Genomic DNA, 14,046 nt, shown 5'->3' with positions numbered 1-14,046 from the left:
ATATTCAACACCTTCAATGGGTTCCTCAAGATGAGAGTCTACGTGAGAAAAAGAAGCTTAGAACTGCATCTACTAAGTTCTGGTAGGTACTGTGCACTTCTAACAGAGGCAGAGGCACTGATATGGTGAATTTGCTGGCAAGCAAGCAATAAAATCTAAGTAAAAGCCTGGAATGTTGAAGGACTTTGTAAACAGAGAAGACCATTCAAAACTGTTCTTATGCTTTGCAAAATCCAAGAAAAAAATGCTCCCGGAGAAAGATTTGAAATTTCATTGCCATTTTACCTGATGGTTCCTTATCTCATATATTATGTATATTATATTATATATTATTAGGGAAAAACTACAACCACTATTGTTTGGAAAGAAACTAAGACCTCAAAGTCAGCCTTGTCATGACAAGCTAGACCTAGAGAACTTGTAATAATCCATGGTGAAGAAAGCGCAATAGACTCATACTCATAGATCTTTAAATTAACTGGAGTCTACAACCTGCACCTTCTCACATAATCATGAGAAACAAGCATATCCTCAGTGATCACAGCTGCCCTACAACATAAAGCTATTGCTCGGAGCCACACAACTATGGAGATGTTTTTACTTCTTCATCTATTTGCAGATATTATTGAAAATCTCCCCAACAAAGACAATCCCTGCTTTAGCAAAATAGCATGCATGCATCTCCCCCAACACTTCTGAGCAAAACCTGCATTAAAAAAGCCAGTGTGATGAAGCAAAAAGCACTTTGATATGGAAACATATTTTGGTTTCAAGCTTCCAAGAGGCCTTGCCATAAGCAAGTAAAATAAAAGAGGTATTTGAAGAGGGAAAATGCATTGAAATTATCTTGGTATAGTCACATATAAAGGAGTTTCTGAACTACGAAGGTTGTATCTTGAGTCACTATTGTCACAGAGATACTAAAAGTCCCTATGAAATTAGCCTATGCACCTAATATGTTGATTGTACATTTTCTTAATCTCCTTCATGTTGTCTTTAGTGCAGCACCTTGTTCAAAGACTTGTTGATTCCATTTGTTAATTCTCAGTAGCAAGGATACTGCTCTGAAGTCCAGAATGAAGTATTTTCAAATATATTAGGAATACCAGTGAAAAATGTGATAGTTTTGTAGTTCTTTAACACTGTTGAAGATGGGGAGTTTTCTACTTGAACCCTTAGTGGGTCAAAAAAAAGCCTGACTCAAAATCACTGAATCTGAGACATTATGGACATAATGGCCTAGAAAGGTCACCTAACCCATCTCACTGTTACTAATTTGAGAGTGTAAACTGCATGCTGCAGCTCAGGGCCACTGAAAGTGCTGGCTTTATGGGGCAATCTGGTGTGGAGTGGCTTTAATAGCAAAGAGACTTCCCCTCTCTGTGAGAAACGCATACACTTCTATATTCATATTTCTGTAAGAATTATCTGTTGGTAAAGCCAGCCAGTGGTGGAAAACATCTCAATGTTTGAAAATATCTCCATTTTTGTTATTGCTGATAGGCTGGGATTCCAATGAAACAAGCTTCTGCTTCTAATATTTTTGACACTTACAAATATTAGAAGTTTCCATCAAGCTGTCTCCTTTCCCAACAGCAGAAAGTGTGTGAGTACAACAATGAGACCCTCAATCAGATTTGTCTAGGTCCTCACTCAAGCAAAGCTTCCTTGGCTTTGATAGGGCTTCATCTGTACACAGAATTTAACAGTATCTGAGCAAGATATGAGCATGGATCTTTCTATTCATTTCTTGGGAGCAAAGGAATTAGGGGTTATTTAATTGTCAGGAAGACATATTAACATATAGTTATTATGCTGGAATGAAACCGGATACAGACTACACTGCATGAAGAATGAAGAATGCTTTGAAACATTTGCAACACAGAGCTATCAAGACAGACACTGTGCCAGTCCAGTCACCTGGGATTACACTGCAACCCAGTCCCACTGCTTAATTGCAGATTTTCTTCAGCAACCAGAAATGCTGTCTTTGGCTGAGCAAGAGGAATCAGGATAACTGCTGCCTCCCCTCTAGCAACCAGGAAGACTTTCTAGAGATGCAGGATACCACTAGGGTAACCCTTGTTAGGCATCCTTCAACCTCTCATTCTAATGAGGCACAAACAGTTCCTCGTTTATGTGCAGGTGTGTGTCAGTGTGGTGTGGCTCTAGCCAGAAGCCTGAGTGGAAAAGGCAGAAGCCAGAGAGTTGCAGAGCTGAATCTTTTTGAGGGTCTACAACACAAAGAGAGGCTACAACCACAGCTGACACCCCCTTCCCCATGCAGTTACCTGTGCTAGTGCTTTGTATCCAGTGGTTCCCATAACTTCTCAGTAGGGACGATTAGCATCCTTTGGCCTCTTCAGCTGCACCTTCAGCCTCTTCATGCCAATCTGGAAGCCATTCATAGCTTGGATGGCAGCTTGGGCACTGGCAGGATTGTCAAAACTCACAAAACCTGTCAAAACATGAGGTAAGGCAGAATGTTGAATGTGCTGAAGGGGGCCAAGGCACGTACATGCAACGACCACTGAGAATGAACATGGGGAAGGGCTTGAGGGTGGTGGGAGGGAGGGAGTGAGCAGGTAGGAGAGTGTGTGGGTGGGCAGGAAAGTGAGGAGAGTATGGTTGCCAGTAGGGGACGGAGGGTAGGAGGGGTTGTTTACAGATCAGTGTCCCAGAACTCAGTGCCTGGTCTGTGTGCTAGTTCAGACAAGAGACTACATGAAGCATGGAGGTTCAGATCCTGGTGTCACAGTATCAGCACAGACGGGATCTGGGTTGCCCTAGAGCTGGGTATCAGCAGATGTGATGCATGGTCTCAAGGCATTTGTTCTTTTTTCTTCTGTTGTTACTAGGGTACATCTGTTTCTCCTTCACACACCAACATAGAGGGGCTTATAAAGAATGCTTTAAACTAGCTACAACAGGAGGAGGGGACAAGACAGGACTCACCAGAGATGAGCCTAAGGGAACGATGCTTGAGCTCCAGGGTGAGGCAGATGACTCAGCTGAAGCGTGTCTACACCAATGCATGCAGCATGTGCAATAAGCAGGAGAAGTAGGAAACGACTGTGCATCAGGCTAACTATAACCTACTTGCTATTGCTGAAACATGGTGGGACCACTCCCATGACTGGAGTGCTGTGATGGATGGTTACAAGCTCTTCAGAAGGGATAGATGAGGAAGAAAGGGTGGTGGTGTGTTCCTTTATATTAAAGACTGTTTTGATGTTGAAGATCTTGGGGTTGGGAATGATAAGGTTCAGTGTCTGTGGGTAAGATTAAGGGGAAGGCCTGTAGGGGCGACATCTTGGTGGGAGTCTGTTATAGACCACCTAATCAGGATGAAGAGATGGACGAAGCATACTATGAGCAGCTTGCCAAAGTCGTGCAATCACCAGCACTCATACTCTTGGCAGACTTCAACTTCCCTGATATATGTTGGAAATATAATACAGTGCAGAGGAAGCAGTCCAAGAGGTTTCTAGAAGGCATGGAAGACAGCTTCCTTACTTAGCTGTAAGGCAAGCCTACCAAGGGTGGTGCCCTGCTAGACCTGCTCTTCAGTAACAGTGAAGGACTGGTGGGAGATGTGAAGGCTGGGGAATGTTTTGGGCAGAGCAACCATGAAATTGTAGAATTCTCTATTCTTGGAGATTTCAGAAGGGTGACCAACAAAACTCCTCTCTTGAACTTCCAGAGGGTGGACTTTGACCTGTTCAGGACACTTGTTGCAGGGATCTCTAGGGAATCGCTCGCGAAGGGTAAAGGTGTCCAGGAAGCCTGGATGCTCCTCCCCAGATGAGGAGGCTGAGTGTACCCTCACTAAGTCTGCAGATGACACCAAGTTGGGAGGTGGTGTCGATCAGCTCGAGGGTAGGGAGGCACTTCAGAGGGGGATCTGGATAGGCTGGATCACTGTGTGAGGTGATTGGGATGAGGTTCAACAAGACCAAGTGCCAGGTCCTGCACTTTGGCCACAATAACCCCATGCAGTGCTATAGGCTTGGGGCTGAGAGGCTGGATGACTGTGAAGAGGAAAGAGACCTGGGGGTGTTGGTCGATGCTCGGCTGAACATGAACTGACAGTGTGCCCAGGTGGCCAAGAAGACCAACAGCATCCTGGCCTGTATTAGAAATAGTGCGGCTAGCAGAAGCAGAGAGGTGATCATCCCTCTGTACTCAGCACTGGTGAGGCCGCATCTTGAGTACTGTGTTCAGGTTTGGGCTCCTCACTACAAGAAAGACATTGAGGCCCTGGAACGTGTCCAGAGAAGGGCAACAAAACTGAAGAGGGGCCTGGAGCACAAGTCTTATGAGGAGAGGCTCAGGGAGCTGTGATAGTTTAGCCTGTAGAAGAGGAGGCTCAGGGGAGACCTCATTGCACTCCACAACTTGGGAGAAGGGAGGCTCTGATGAGAACAGGTTTGTCCTCTTTTCCCAGGCAACAAACAGGGCCTGAGGAAATGACTACAAGTTGTACCAGAGGAGGTTTGGGTTAGACGTAAAGGAAATCTTTATCTCTCAGACAGTGGTCAGACACTGGAATGGCTGCACAGGGAGCTGGTGGAGTCACCGTCCCTGGAAGTGTTCAAGAGGTGTCTGGATGAGGAGCTACAAGATCTGGCTTAGTAGCCGTGGTAGCAATGCTGATGGAAGGACAGTTGGACTAAATGATCTTATAGGTCCTTTCCAACCTTGTGATTCTATGATTCTATAGCCTTTCCTTTGCCTTTTTATATTCAGAATGAAGGGAACCTGATATACCTACCACTACCTCCTTATTATGGCAATATAAGCAAAATGTGAATTTAATAAGCTCTCCATTATGGTATTCATTGGCGTGAATAGTTTGATTGTTGGCCACTTAAGCAATATGAGGAGCATAACTGGCAGTTACTGCAGACCTTTACTTTATGTTGATACTGCCATTGAGAAAGATGAACGCTGGTGCTTTCCTAAGATAGTTTCTATAGGTAGTTTCATACCTTGTCAGCACATCCTTCAGTGAGTTGTGGAGTGCCTTTAGCAATAGAAACACCCACAGTGATTGAATTTTGTCCACCCATCATGCCATCCTTTGTCTCAGTGGAAGACCCGCTATCTGAAGATATCTGAAGAGGCAAGGCAGGTCATAACCAAACTAGATACAATGCACCAAACTCATTCAGCTTTGGGGAAAGTTTTTAATGTGACTTTTTTCCTTAATTTAGCTCCAGGAGGAGACCTCATATGCCCATACTATGCATTATTTTTGCTGAAGTGACCATGAGACTGAGATACTGATGAGGCAGGGGGCCATCACTTTGTATAAGGATTGCTTCTGCTCCTTTGCCAGAAATGTCCCTGTGTGCCAGCAACATTTCTGAACAAAAACCCTAGGTAAGTCTAGCCTGGACAAGCCTGCACTCCAGACAAAGCCATCTGTTTTCCCACCCCTGCAATGCTCTGGCAGCACAAATCAGCCCCAGGAACCCAGTGCCTCTCAGTAGACAGACTAAAATGAAGAGACAGCTTTAGAGCCCCTCAAAAAGCTAATGCCGAGCATTTGCTGCCAGGTATACACCTGCTCCTGACAACAGCACTGGACATGCTTTACAGCCTTGGGATGTTCTGTGTTTGCATTCAGCAACACCTCCTCTTTGGTCTAGTTGCTCCTTGAAAGCAAGTCTCACACATGACATGGGGTGGCTTGTGTTTGAAAAAGACACACATACACAAGAATACACATATGTACAGGAACACATCTTCTCACTCTTGCATGAAAGCCGTATTCCCTGCCTTTGGATAATAATATAGCTTTATGAGAGGTGATAAAACTACTATCTTAGCTTCATAGTGAGACAGCAGTATTTTTAAGCGTGGCAAAAGTGGTTTTAAGAGGGAGACCCATGAAACAAATAGGCACCGCTCCTTGTCCTCCTTTCTTCAAGCAAAGCTCCAACTAACTGTCTCTCTTTGCAGTTATCCTGCCAGCTACCTGGGTGAGGCAGTACCAACACTGCAGCTCTGAAGATGTGAGCAGAAGTGTTGCTCAAGCCTCACGGCAGTCATCAATCTCTAGACAGAAAACTAGAGTTATAGTGAGTAATGAGCTGTAGTATTATTAAATGGCAGTGGATCTGCATTTGCAATCATATCTTAGCCAGTAAGCACCTGGTAATGTTCCCAGTTTACATTTGACTAGTTGAATAATCTATCAGTCAACAACTCTCTGTGATTTGATCTCAGCAAGAAGAAAGAAAATGAGCACCTCCTAATTTCACCTGAGTGGATTTATTATTCAAATACTGCTAGAAGATCCTTGGAAATGCTTTCCTTGATCCGCAACTTGAAATGTGCTGTCTAGCTAACTCACATCTTTGGATATAGTTATAGTACAAGACTGTTCTTTTTAAAATAACCTCTAGACTGTTAATACTCCTGTCTGGGACTCATCAGTTGTATCCCTAGCAGTAAACCAAAACTGTGCCAGGGAAGTTCAGAGAAAGTGAAGCTCAATCACCTATACCGCTGAATTTTTAGAAGGACTCTTGACACAGTTTTGGCTTTTGCCTAACTCCAATTTCTGGACAAGCTGTGACTATTAGCATAGCACAGAAACTGTTTTCAGTACTTAGCTTGGATGTTGCCATGATATTTTGGAAAGTAACACAATATAATAGTTTGGGTGTGGGTCAGTCTGTGCCAGCTGGACCCAGTGCTAGACAAAGGTGCCAGGTATGTTTACTATTATACACAGCCTCCAAATATGAAAGCTGGGTCGGCTGCAGCTGCATAACTGTTTATATCATGTCTTTGGAGAGCCTAGCTTTCATGTGAACTTTGATTTCTACTCTTGTAACTGGTCCTATTGCAAAGTACTTCTGCTGGTTAAATGTACATTCAGAGTGTGTCTACACATACAGCCATTTATGAGCAAGTCACCTTGGGATCCTAAAATAATCAATGGAGATTTAGCCAATATGGTCAGTGAAGTGTAGAATGCAATTTATTTTTTTGGTGGGCCACAACTAACTGTGCTCAGATGAATCATGCTTTTTAAGTCCCACTGGCTGTGTAGCAGGGACCAGCACTGACTGCAGTGAAGATGAGTAGTCAGCTTAAACTGAGGTTTTAGTTGGTGTTTACCTGATTTTGCAGTTGGGACTGACATCTTAGGTAGGACTGTGCTAACTGGCTAATGCCTGTATGGGTCATTCCTCAAAATGGTATTAACTATTGAATCAAAATCCTAATGCTTGCAAACCTCACCAGAAATATTGCCAAATGTGTTGGAGGTCTACCATTTGTCTACTCTTCCTAAGACAGACCTTTAATTGGGTAATAAGCTCTGGTGCTGGGATGTTGATACCTCTGCAAGAACTCTGCCTTTAGATAAGCTCACAAAACTACTCTGGTTTTTATCATCACTTTGCTTTTAAGATGGAATTCTAAGGCCATTTTCTCACTCTGTGCAAAGCTGTAAATAATACAGCATTTTAACAAATGGGGCTAATAAGAGAGATCAGAAGTGCATTTGCTCACTATATTTCATTTAGACCAGATAATGAAGCTGGGAGTTGTACTTTGACGCTATTGGTATATCAGTTGCCTACAGATCTTGACTGGATTTGGATTATTTATTTTATTAGCCTTAGTTGTCCTGATATCCACTGCTGTAATATAAAGATCTCTACTATTTAGCTGCTGGGGACGGAGGGGCTACATTGGGTGGAGGAGGAGGGCAAGTGCCTTTAACTGTGCATTTTTAGTATAAGCACTTCCTAGGGACAGGGCAGTTAATATCTCTTTCTTCATTTGAATTTGACTGTTTTAGTTTTCAGGGTCTTGATATGCCCAGAAGTTGTTGATGTGTTCAGCTCTTCCTGTTCCCATTATTTACATGTTGTAATATTCACATTATTGAAGACATTTGGATGGGCTTCAAAAAGAAGAAAAGCTATGGTTTATTCTGAGAGGTGAGATTTAACAATGATAAAGGGATAGGCAGATAGACAAGCCATGCTAACAATATCATGTCCCTTTCTCTTTTCAGGTCAAATATCTACTGATAGATTAAATGACATTCTTCTGCTAATTGATCTATTGACAGCTTACTAGCTTTGTTTATCTTCTGATGTGTGCTGGATTTAAACACCTATGACTAAGAACAAAATAGATTAGGTATTTGCTTTCTGAATGGCTTCTGTGCTTGGGTTTGTAACTACAGGGTCAAAGCAAAATGCTGGTACTTCCTTTGCTGAAGAAGCTGTCTGTGTTTTGAGCACCGCCCTGCATTGTCATCACTCTTAAAGGACAAAAGAGAAAGGGAGAGGTTAAAAAACTTGAAGCTGTTTCTGTACATTAGTTAATTAATAATCAGAGAAATATATGTCCTGGTCGAAGATGGTTGGTAGGAGGACAGGATTTTGTGATAAATCTATTTTATGTTTTTCTTTCTTTTTTTTTTTTTTTTTTTTTCCCCTTTCCCTCAGGATTATGTAAAAAGGCTGTTCTAATAAATGATTTATCAAAGCAGCAAAGAATCAAGAAATGTGCTAGGATTGCAGCTCAGGGCATCTAATCTTCCTGACTCTGTACAGCAGCTTCCAGAAGGTACTGACATTGGAGTCTGTGGCTTCTCCTGACCACATCTTTTCCTGCGTGACTCTTCCTACAGATGGAAATATGGGCAATGTCTTGTAGGGAGTTTTGATTTCACTCCCATATTTTCCATGGGAATCTGTGGTATTGAGTCTTTCTGAGGGAGCTTCATGCCTTCATCATGACACTACCACATTGTTTCTATGTAGCTGATTTTTCTGTTTTAACCAGCTGAGATGGTCAAGGAGGGAATTCACAGTCTGTCTCAGGGCACATTTGAAGACTGTTTTGTGACTGTGAACTTTTCATTCACAGTGAGTAGTGTCTCTGCACGGCCATGAATTAGTTCGTGCAGTAAGCGCAATCTTGAATGAGCACATCATTAGGTTCCCATGGATTCCTAATTGGTCTTTGTGAGTTTTCTGTTTCTCTTTGCATTCTGAAAGGAGAATTAGCAGTTAATGTGCAAAACAGGCTTTTGATGATATGCTACAAGGTTGAAATAACACGTTGCATCTCTTCAGTGGAAGCCTCCCTCTAGACAGAATGCAGTACATGGAAACTACAGAGAGCATCCCCAAAAGTAGAAGTCACATCCTGGCCAGTAGCATGTCCAGATGTAAACTCTTCATCCAGACATTTGAGTCTAGGGGAGATGGTCCTACAGCAGATCTGCACAAGTAAGTAGACTATTCTCAGTCAGTGGAAAGGAAAATAGGAACCTCAAGGAAATATATATTTAACTTGTTTTAAAATTAATAAGAATGATTGGATTCTTGTGCTGGATGCTTACTGTATACAACTACAATTCAAGCAATCATTCTGTAAGAGTTTGCCATGAAAATATAGACATTGGTCTTTATAAGTACTTTTCTGGAGAGGTGAGGCAGTTAGTTTTCTGATTCTGACTGTCAGTCTATTTGTCTGACTAACAAGAGGGATATTTCCTAGTACTTCTTGTTGCTGCAGCTATGAATGTCATTAGCTAAGGAGAAAATCTCATTCTGCTGAACTTTTGTTCCTTCATTCAACTCACACTGGTTTCAGCAGTGGGAAATGTAAGAAAAGAGGAAGATGCTGCATTCTGCAGATCTGTGCATATGGAGGCAAATTCCTATGCAATGAAAGGAAAGAACCATCATGCACATGGGCTTGATAATAGTGCAGGAAAAGTCCATGCCCCTTGCTTCCTTTGACTGTAAAGTGTTGCTACCCATAGATAAGAGGGGTCTAAACTAGACTAGGAGAGTGGAGGAAGCTGCACAAAGCACTGGCAATTCCTTACACTCCCTTTCTTCCCAAAACAGTTGTGTTAATAATTAGGGAATTAGTTATTAATGCAATAGACCATTAATATAACTGCTCCTTAAGAACATGGTTTCACTGCTTTTGTTACTAACCAGTGAAAGGTGACATCCAGGAAAGGCAAGGAGGCATTTTCAGTTGGGAAGGCAACTGTGATGTGCTCAAAACAAAAGAGCATTCTCCTCTATAGGAAGGGTTCTGTGGAGAAGCTCCCATCCTCCTCCCCCCTCCAGGAGCTGACCTCCTGCCTCTGAGCTTTTCCTCGCTACTTCAGTGCATTTCATTTTTAAGACTGCTCAATTTCTCTTTTCCCATGTTTATTAGTCTTATCAGAGAATGGAGGCTTTCTTTTAATTGCCTTGCAAGGTCTTTACCTTGCTATGTTCTTTACACAATGTAGTAGCTGCTTGCAATTTTTTAGTGCTGTAAAGAATTTCAGGATACAATCAGTATGTAAGTAGCTCTATAATGTATGTGTGCATTGGAAGGAATTGTATTGTAAGGTGATTTATGGGTACTGGAATACTCAATAAAGGAGTATGTCTGCAGATCAAGGGCATAGCACTTCAGCTGTTTTCCAGTGTCTAATAGGGTTGGATGACTTTTTGGAATATTTAACCTTCTGATGTTTAATCATGTCCAAGTGAGATCTGTCTATCCAGTTAAACATCCCATGCCTTCATCCATCCATCCATCCATCCATCCATCCATCCATCCATCCATCCATCCATCCATCCATCCATCCATCCACCCATCCATCCATTTTGTAATGTATGAACAGTCAGTAACTGATGACTATGCTAAACAACTACTATTAAATATTTCACATCTGTGGGATGAGATAACTGGAACCTCAGAATATTCAAAGAATTGGCTCAGAAATTTGCTGAAGCATTAATGTTCATTTTAGATATTTATGGAATATTAGAAAAGCTTCAAAGTGTTCCAGAAAAAAACAACAACATATTTTCTTAATTTTTAAGGATGTAAACAAAATGACCTAGTAAACTTAGTTAATATTTCATAAGCTTAGGTAAGTTTATGGAAATGTTGACATGAGATGATATGACAAAGAATTAAAAGGTGTACAGTTTAATTGGTCTGATTTCATGTAAAATAGAATCTATCAAATGAACTCGATCTTATGAAATTGCAGATTGGGTTAATAAAATGAGTTTTCATAGAGTACGCTTAAACTCTTCTGGAGTACTTGACAGAGATTTCCTTTATAAAAATAAAAGCAGCTCATATTAAGCTTCTAAAAAATTGGATAACTCATATACCAGCAAAAAAATTGTAAATTATGGGTTATAATATAAAAATGTTTCTTGTAGGCTCCTCCAGGAGCACATTAAAATCTCTGTGCTTTTTAGTTTCTCTAACACGACCTGGAAGATGTCTAAAGTAACTACTGGTAAAATTTGCCAGTCATACTGAAAGTGGTAGAAAATGACACAGTAAGTCAGGCTGACCTGGGTCACTGTGTAGTCTGGATTCAGTTAAATAGTGTTCATTTTAACCCAACCAAATGCAGAATTAAGTATCCACAGGGAGAAAAAAATTAAAAAATAAAAAAAAAAATATGGGTAGCTCATAAAAAAGAGAATTATTCACTAGAAAATAGTGCTTATAAGAAGAATGTAAGTTTCTTGATAATAGCCAAATACATGAGCTCTCAAGATTAAGCTGAAATACTTAAAGGGCTCAGCACAGTCTCTGGATAAAGCCAGTCTCTGGGGAATATCCTCTAGAGATGGTGAAGTGATGCTACCCCAGAATAAGACTCAGAAAATTCCTTACTGGAATTCTGCGTTTAATTCAGGCGATTTCTTTAAAAATATACATATCTTAAGGATTATTCAGAACTACAAGAATAATTCTAGATCTGAAAAAATAGTAGTAGGTGCCACGGTTTATTGAGGAGAATATTAAACTACTTCCCAAACATAATTCATAAATAATCTATAATAGAATGTGGGGTTTTGTATTACAGAAAAACTAAAAAAAAGAGCTACCACTGGATGGAAGCAGACGTTTGACAAATTTAAAATGGAAATAAGACACTGAGTCTGCATTTTTTAAATAGTGAAGGTAATTAACTATTTTGGAACATCTTGTTTAGCAATAGGGGTGGAGCACCTATCACATGAAATCTTGATTAAGAGATTTTCTAAAAGGGATGCTATGACTCAAGCAGAAGGTTTGAACATGTCACATGAGCTGTGGTATCTGGCATATGTTACTTTGGAATTCAGTCCAAAGGATCAGAACAGTCCCTTCTGATGCTGTATATCTGTTTGTCTGTCTGTCTATTGTTCATTTCACTTTTGAGATATTTGGAAAATCAGTTCTTGCCTACTTATCTGGCATAGACTGTGGTAACTGTCATGACAAAGGTGACAATTGATGCTAATGCCTTATAATAAATGGCCCCAAAGTGTGAGCTGTGGACCACTGAGACAGCTGACTGGTACTCGTTCTTCATCTTGCTTCCAGCTGAGAGAAACTGAACAGATGGGAAGGGGAGATTAAATGAAGAGTGAAAGTAGATGGCATGATTAACTTTCTCTAAAGGTCAGAACACCCAGTGCAGAAGGTAGCTAGAAATACATGAGCTTCTTCCCTGGGTCACCTTCCCGTCATCCCAAGCAGCTACTTCCATACAGCGAGGCAGTGTGATCTTGAATGTGCAGAGAAGTGGCCCCTACTATTGTGAATTGTCAGTTGGATGCTCTCCAGATGCTGCTTTAAAGGAGCAGTTGCTGAAAAAGTTTGAAGGCTGTAGATGCTGACCCTCAATATGCTAGTTCTACCCAAGAAGACTTTCATTTCTATTATCCTCCTCTTTCACAATCTGTTCTTTCATATAGATATTGTTGCCATGATTACACTGAAAGCACATGATTAAAATTCAAGATTAGACTAAAATTTAGACAGTTTAAATTACTGCAACTCACATACATCTGGAAACAGGGCACGTGATGAGGACCAACTTCTAAATACAGAAAAAGAAGAAAAAGCTAATAAAGAAAACCACAACGGATTTCTCATCCTGTGAGCAAAGGTAACATTAAAAGCTCTTTTCCCTGTGTACAGAACCCATTTAAAGGATGTTTATCTGAATGTCTAATGCTGTGGACTGTGGGGTTTACCCATTCAGCTAAGTAGGAGTTGAAGTCATCAAATGAGTGTTTGAAGGAAGGGAAGGATTTGGGCTTCAGGCAGTCCTTAAAGACCACAAGAAGACCCCATGAATCAACATATGTTGGATACATACATGTCTGCTGCGATCAAGAAGCGCTGTATTTCACGTAAAAGAAAGGTAATGCTCAGTGACTTTCTCATAAGGAACAAACTAGCCTGCAAAGATTTGCTTGCAGATTAGTCAGTGGTACTTGGTTCTGTATGGGTGATAAATGGAACTGAAGCAATTTCCTAACTGCCTTCATGAACAGAGATAACTCTTCTAGACTTACTTTTTGAGATTTCCTTGTGAATATTGAGCCCGTGATGTGTCAGTAGAAGACTTTTGGGGAAAGTACATAATTGGAAAAGGTGGATGAACTTTTAAGAAGACAAGTTCCGCTCCTGGTGTAAAACCAGAAGCAAAGAATTAGCTCTAAGTGAGATCTAAGTAGGTGCTAAGTTAAGGATTCATTGAATGTTGCTGAATCAAGGTGAAGGTTATTTTTACATGGGTTTTTTTGGAGTTGTACATTATAAACAAGAAGAAACTGACTACTGAAGCTCCCAACAGACATGTCACTCCAAATGGATGTGTCCCAGTCCATTTATCTTAATCTCCATTTCTTTTCCCCAGAGTTCTTTCTTAGATCCCACTGAATTTCTAGGTTCTTGATAAAGAAGCTACGCATGAACACTGCAGAAAACAGCAGTCATCTTTCCTGGACCAGAAGGAAGATTCATTGAATTTCACTACTGACTATAGACAGTTCTTCATGTTCAGAATGAATCAGCAATGTTCAGAATCCTCATCTTACTCCTCACTGATCGTAACTTAGATGGAAAACTAACCATCTCTCCCCTTTATGTTATTACATACACTGTATCCCATTATCGGTAGGTTGGGGCAACCTAGTAAAAATAGTAAGACTAGAAGCTTCTCTTGTTGCACAGTCCAGCAGCTTCTGT

General features: G+C 41.0%; 1 protein-coding gene across 14 annotated transcripts in view; it reads right to left on the bottom strand.

Moving 5' to 3' along the window:
• Positions 1 to 14,046, bottom strand: part of CELF4 (CUGBP Elav-like family member 4) — a 716,695-nt gene that overhangs the window by 21,817 nt on the left and 680,832 nt on the right. For all 14 annotated transcript variants that reach the window (XR_011905957.1, XR_011905956.1, XM_072358990.1 and 11 more), the window contains exon 12: positions 2,292 to 2,458. Coding sequence is in view for 12 of the 14 variants with exons in the window: in XM_072358990.1 (XP_072215091.1) it covers positions 2,331 to 2,458 (128 nt within the window). In the remaining 2 variants the exon portion in view is untranslated. The remainder of the gene's footprint in view (positions 1 to 2,291; positions 2,459 to 14,046) is intronic.

Source organism: Excalfactoria chinensis, chromosome Z (assembly GCF_039878825.1).
Source record: "Excalfactoria chinensis isolate bCotChi1 chromosome Z, bCotChi1.hap2, whole genome shotgun sequence".
Classification (NCBI taxonomy): Eukaryota; Metazoa; Chordata; class Aves; order Galliformes; family Phasianidae; genus Excalfactoria; species Excalfactoria chinensis.
This window is presented reverse-complemented; position numbering and strand designations above follow the sequence as displayed.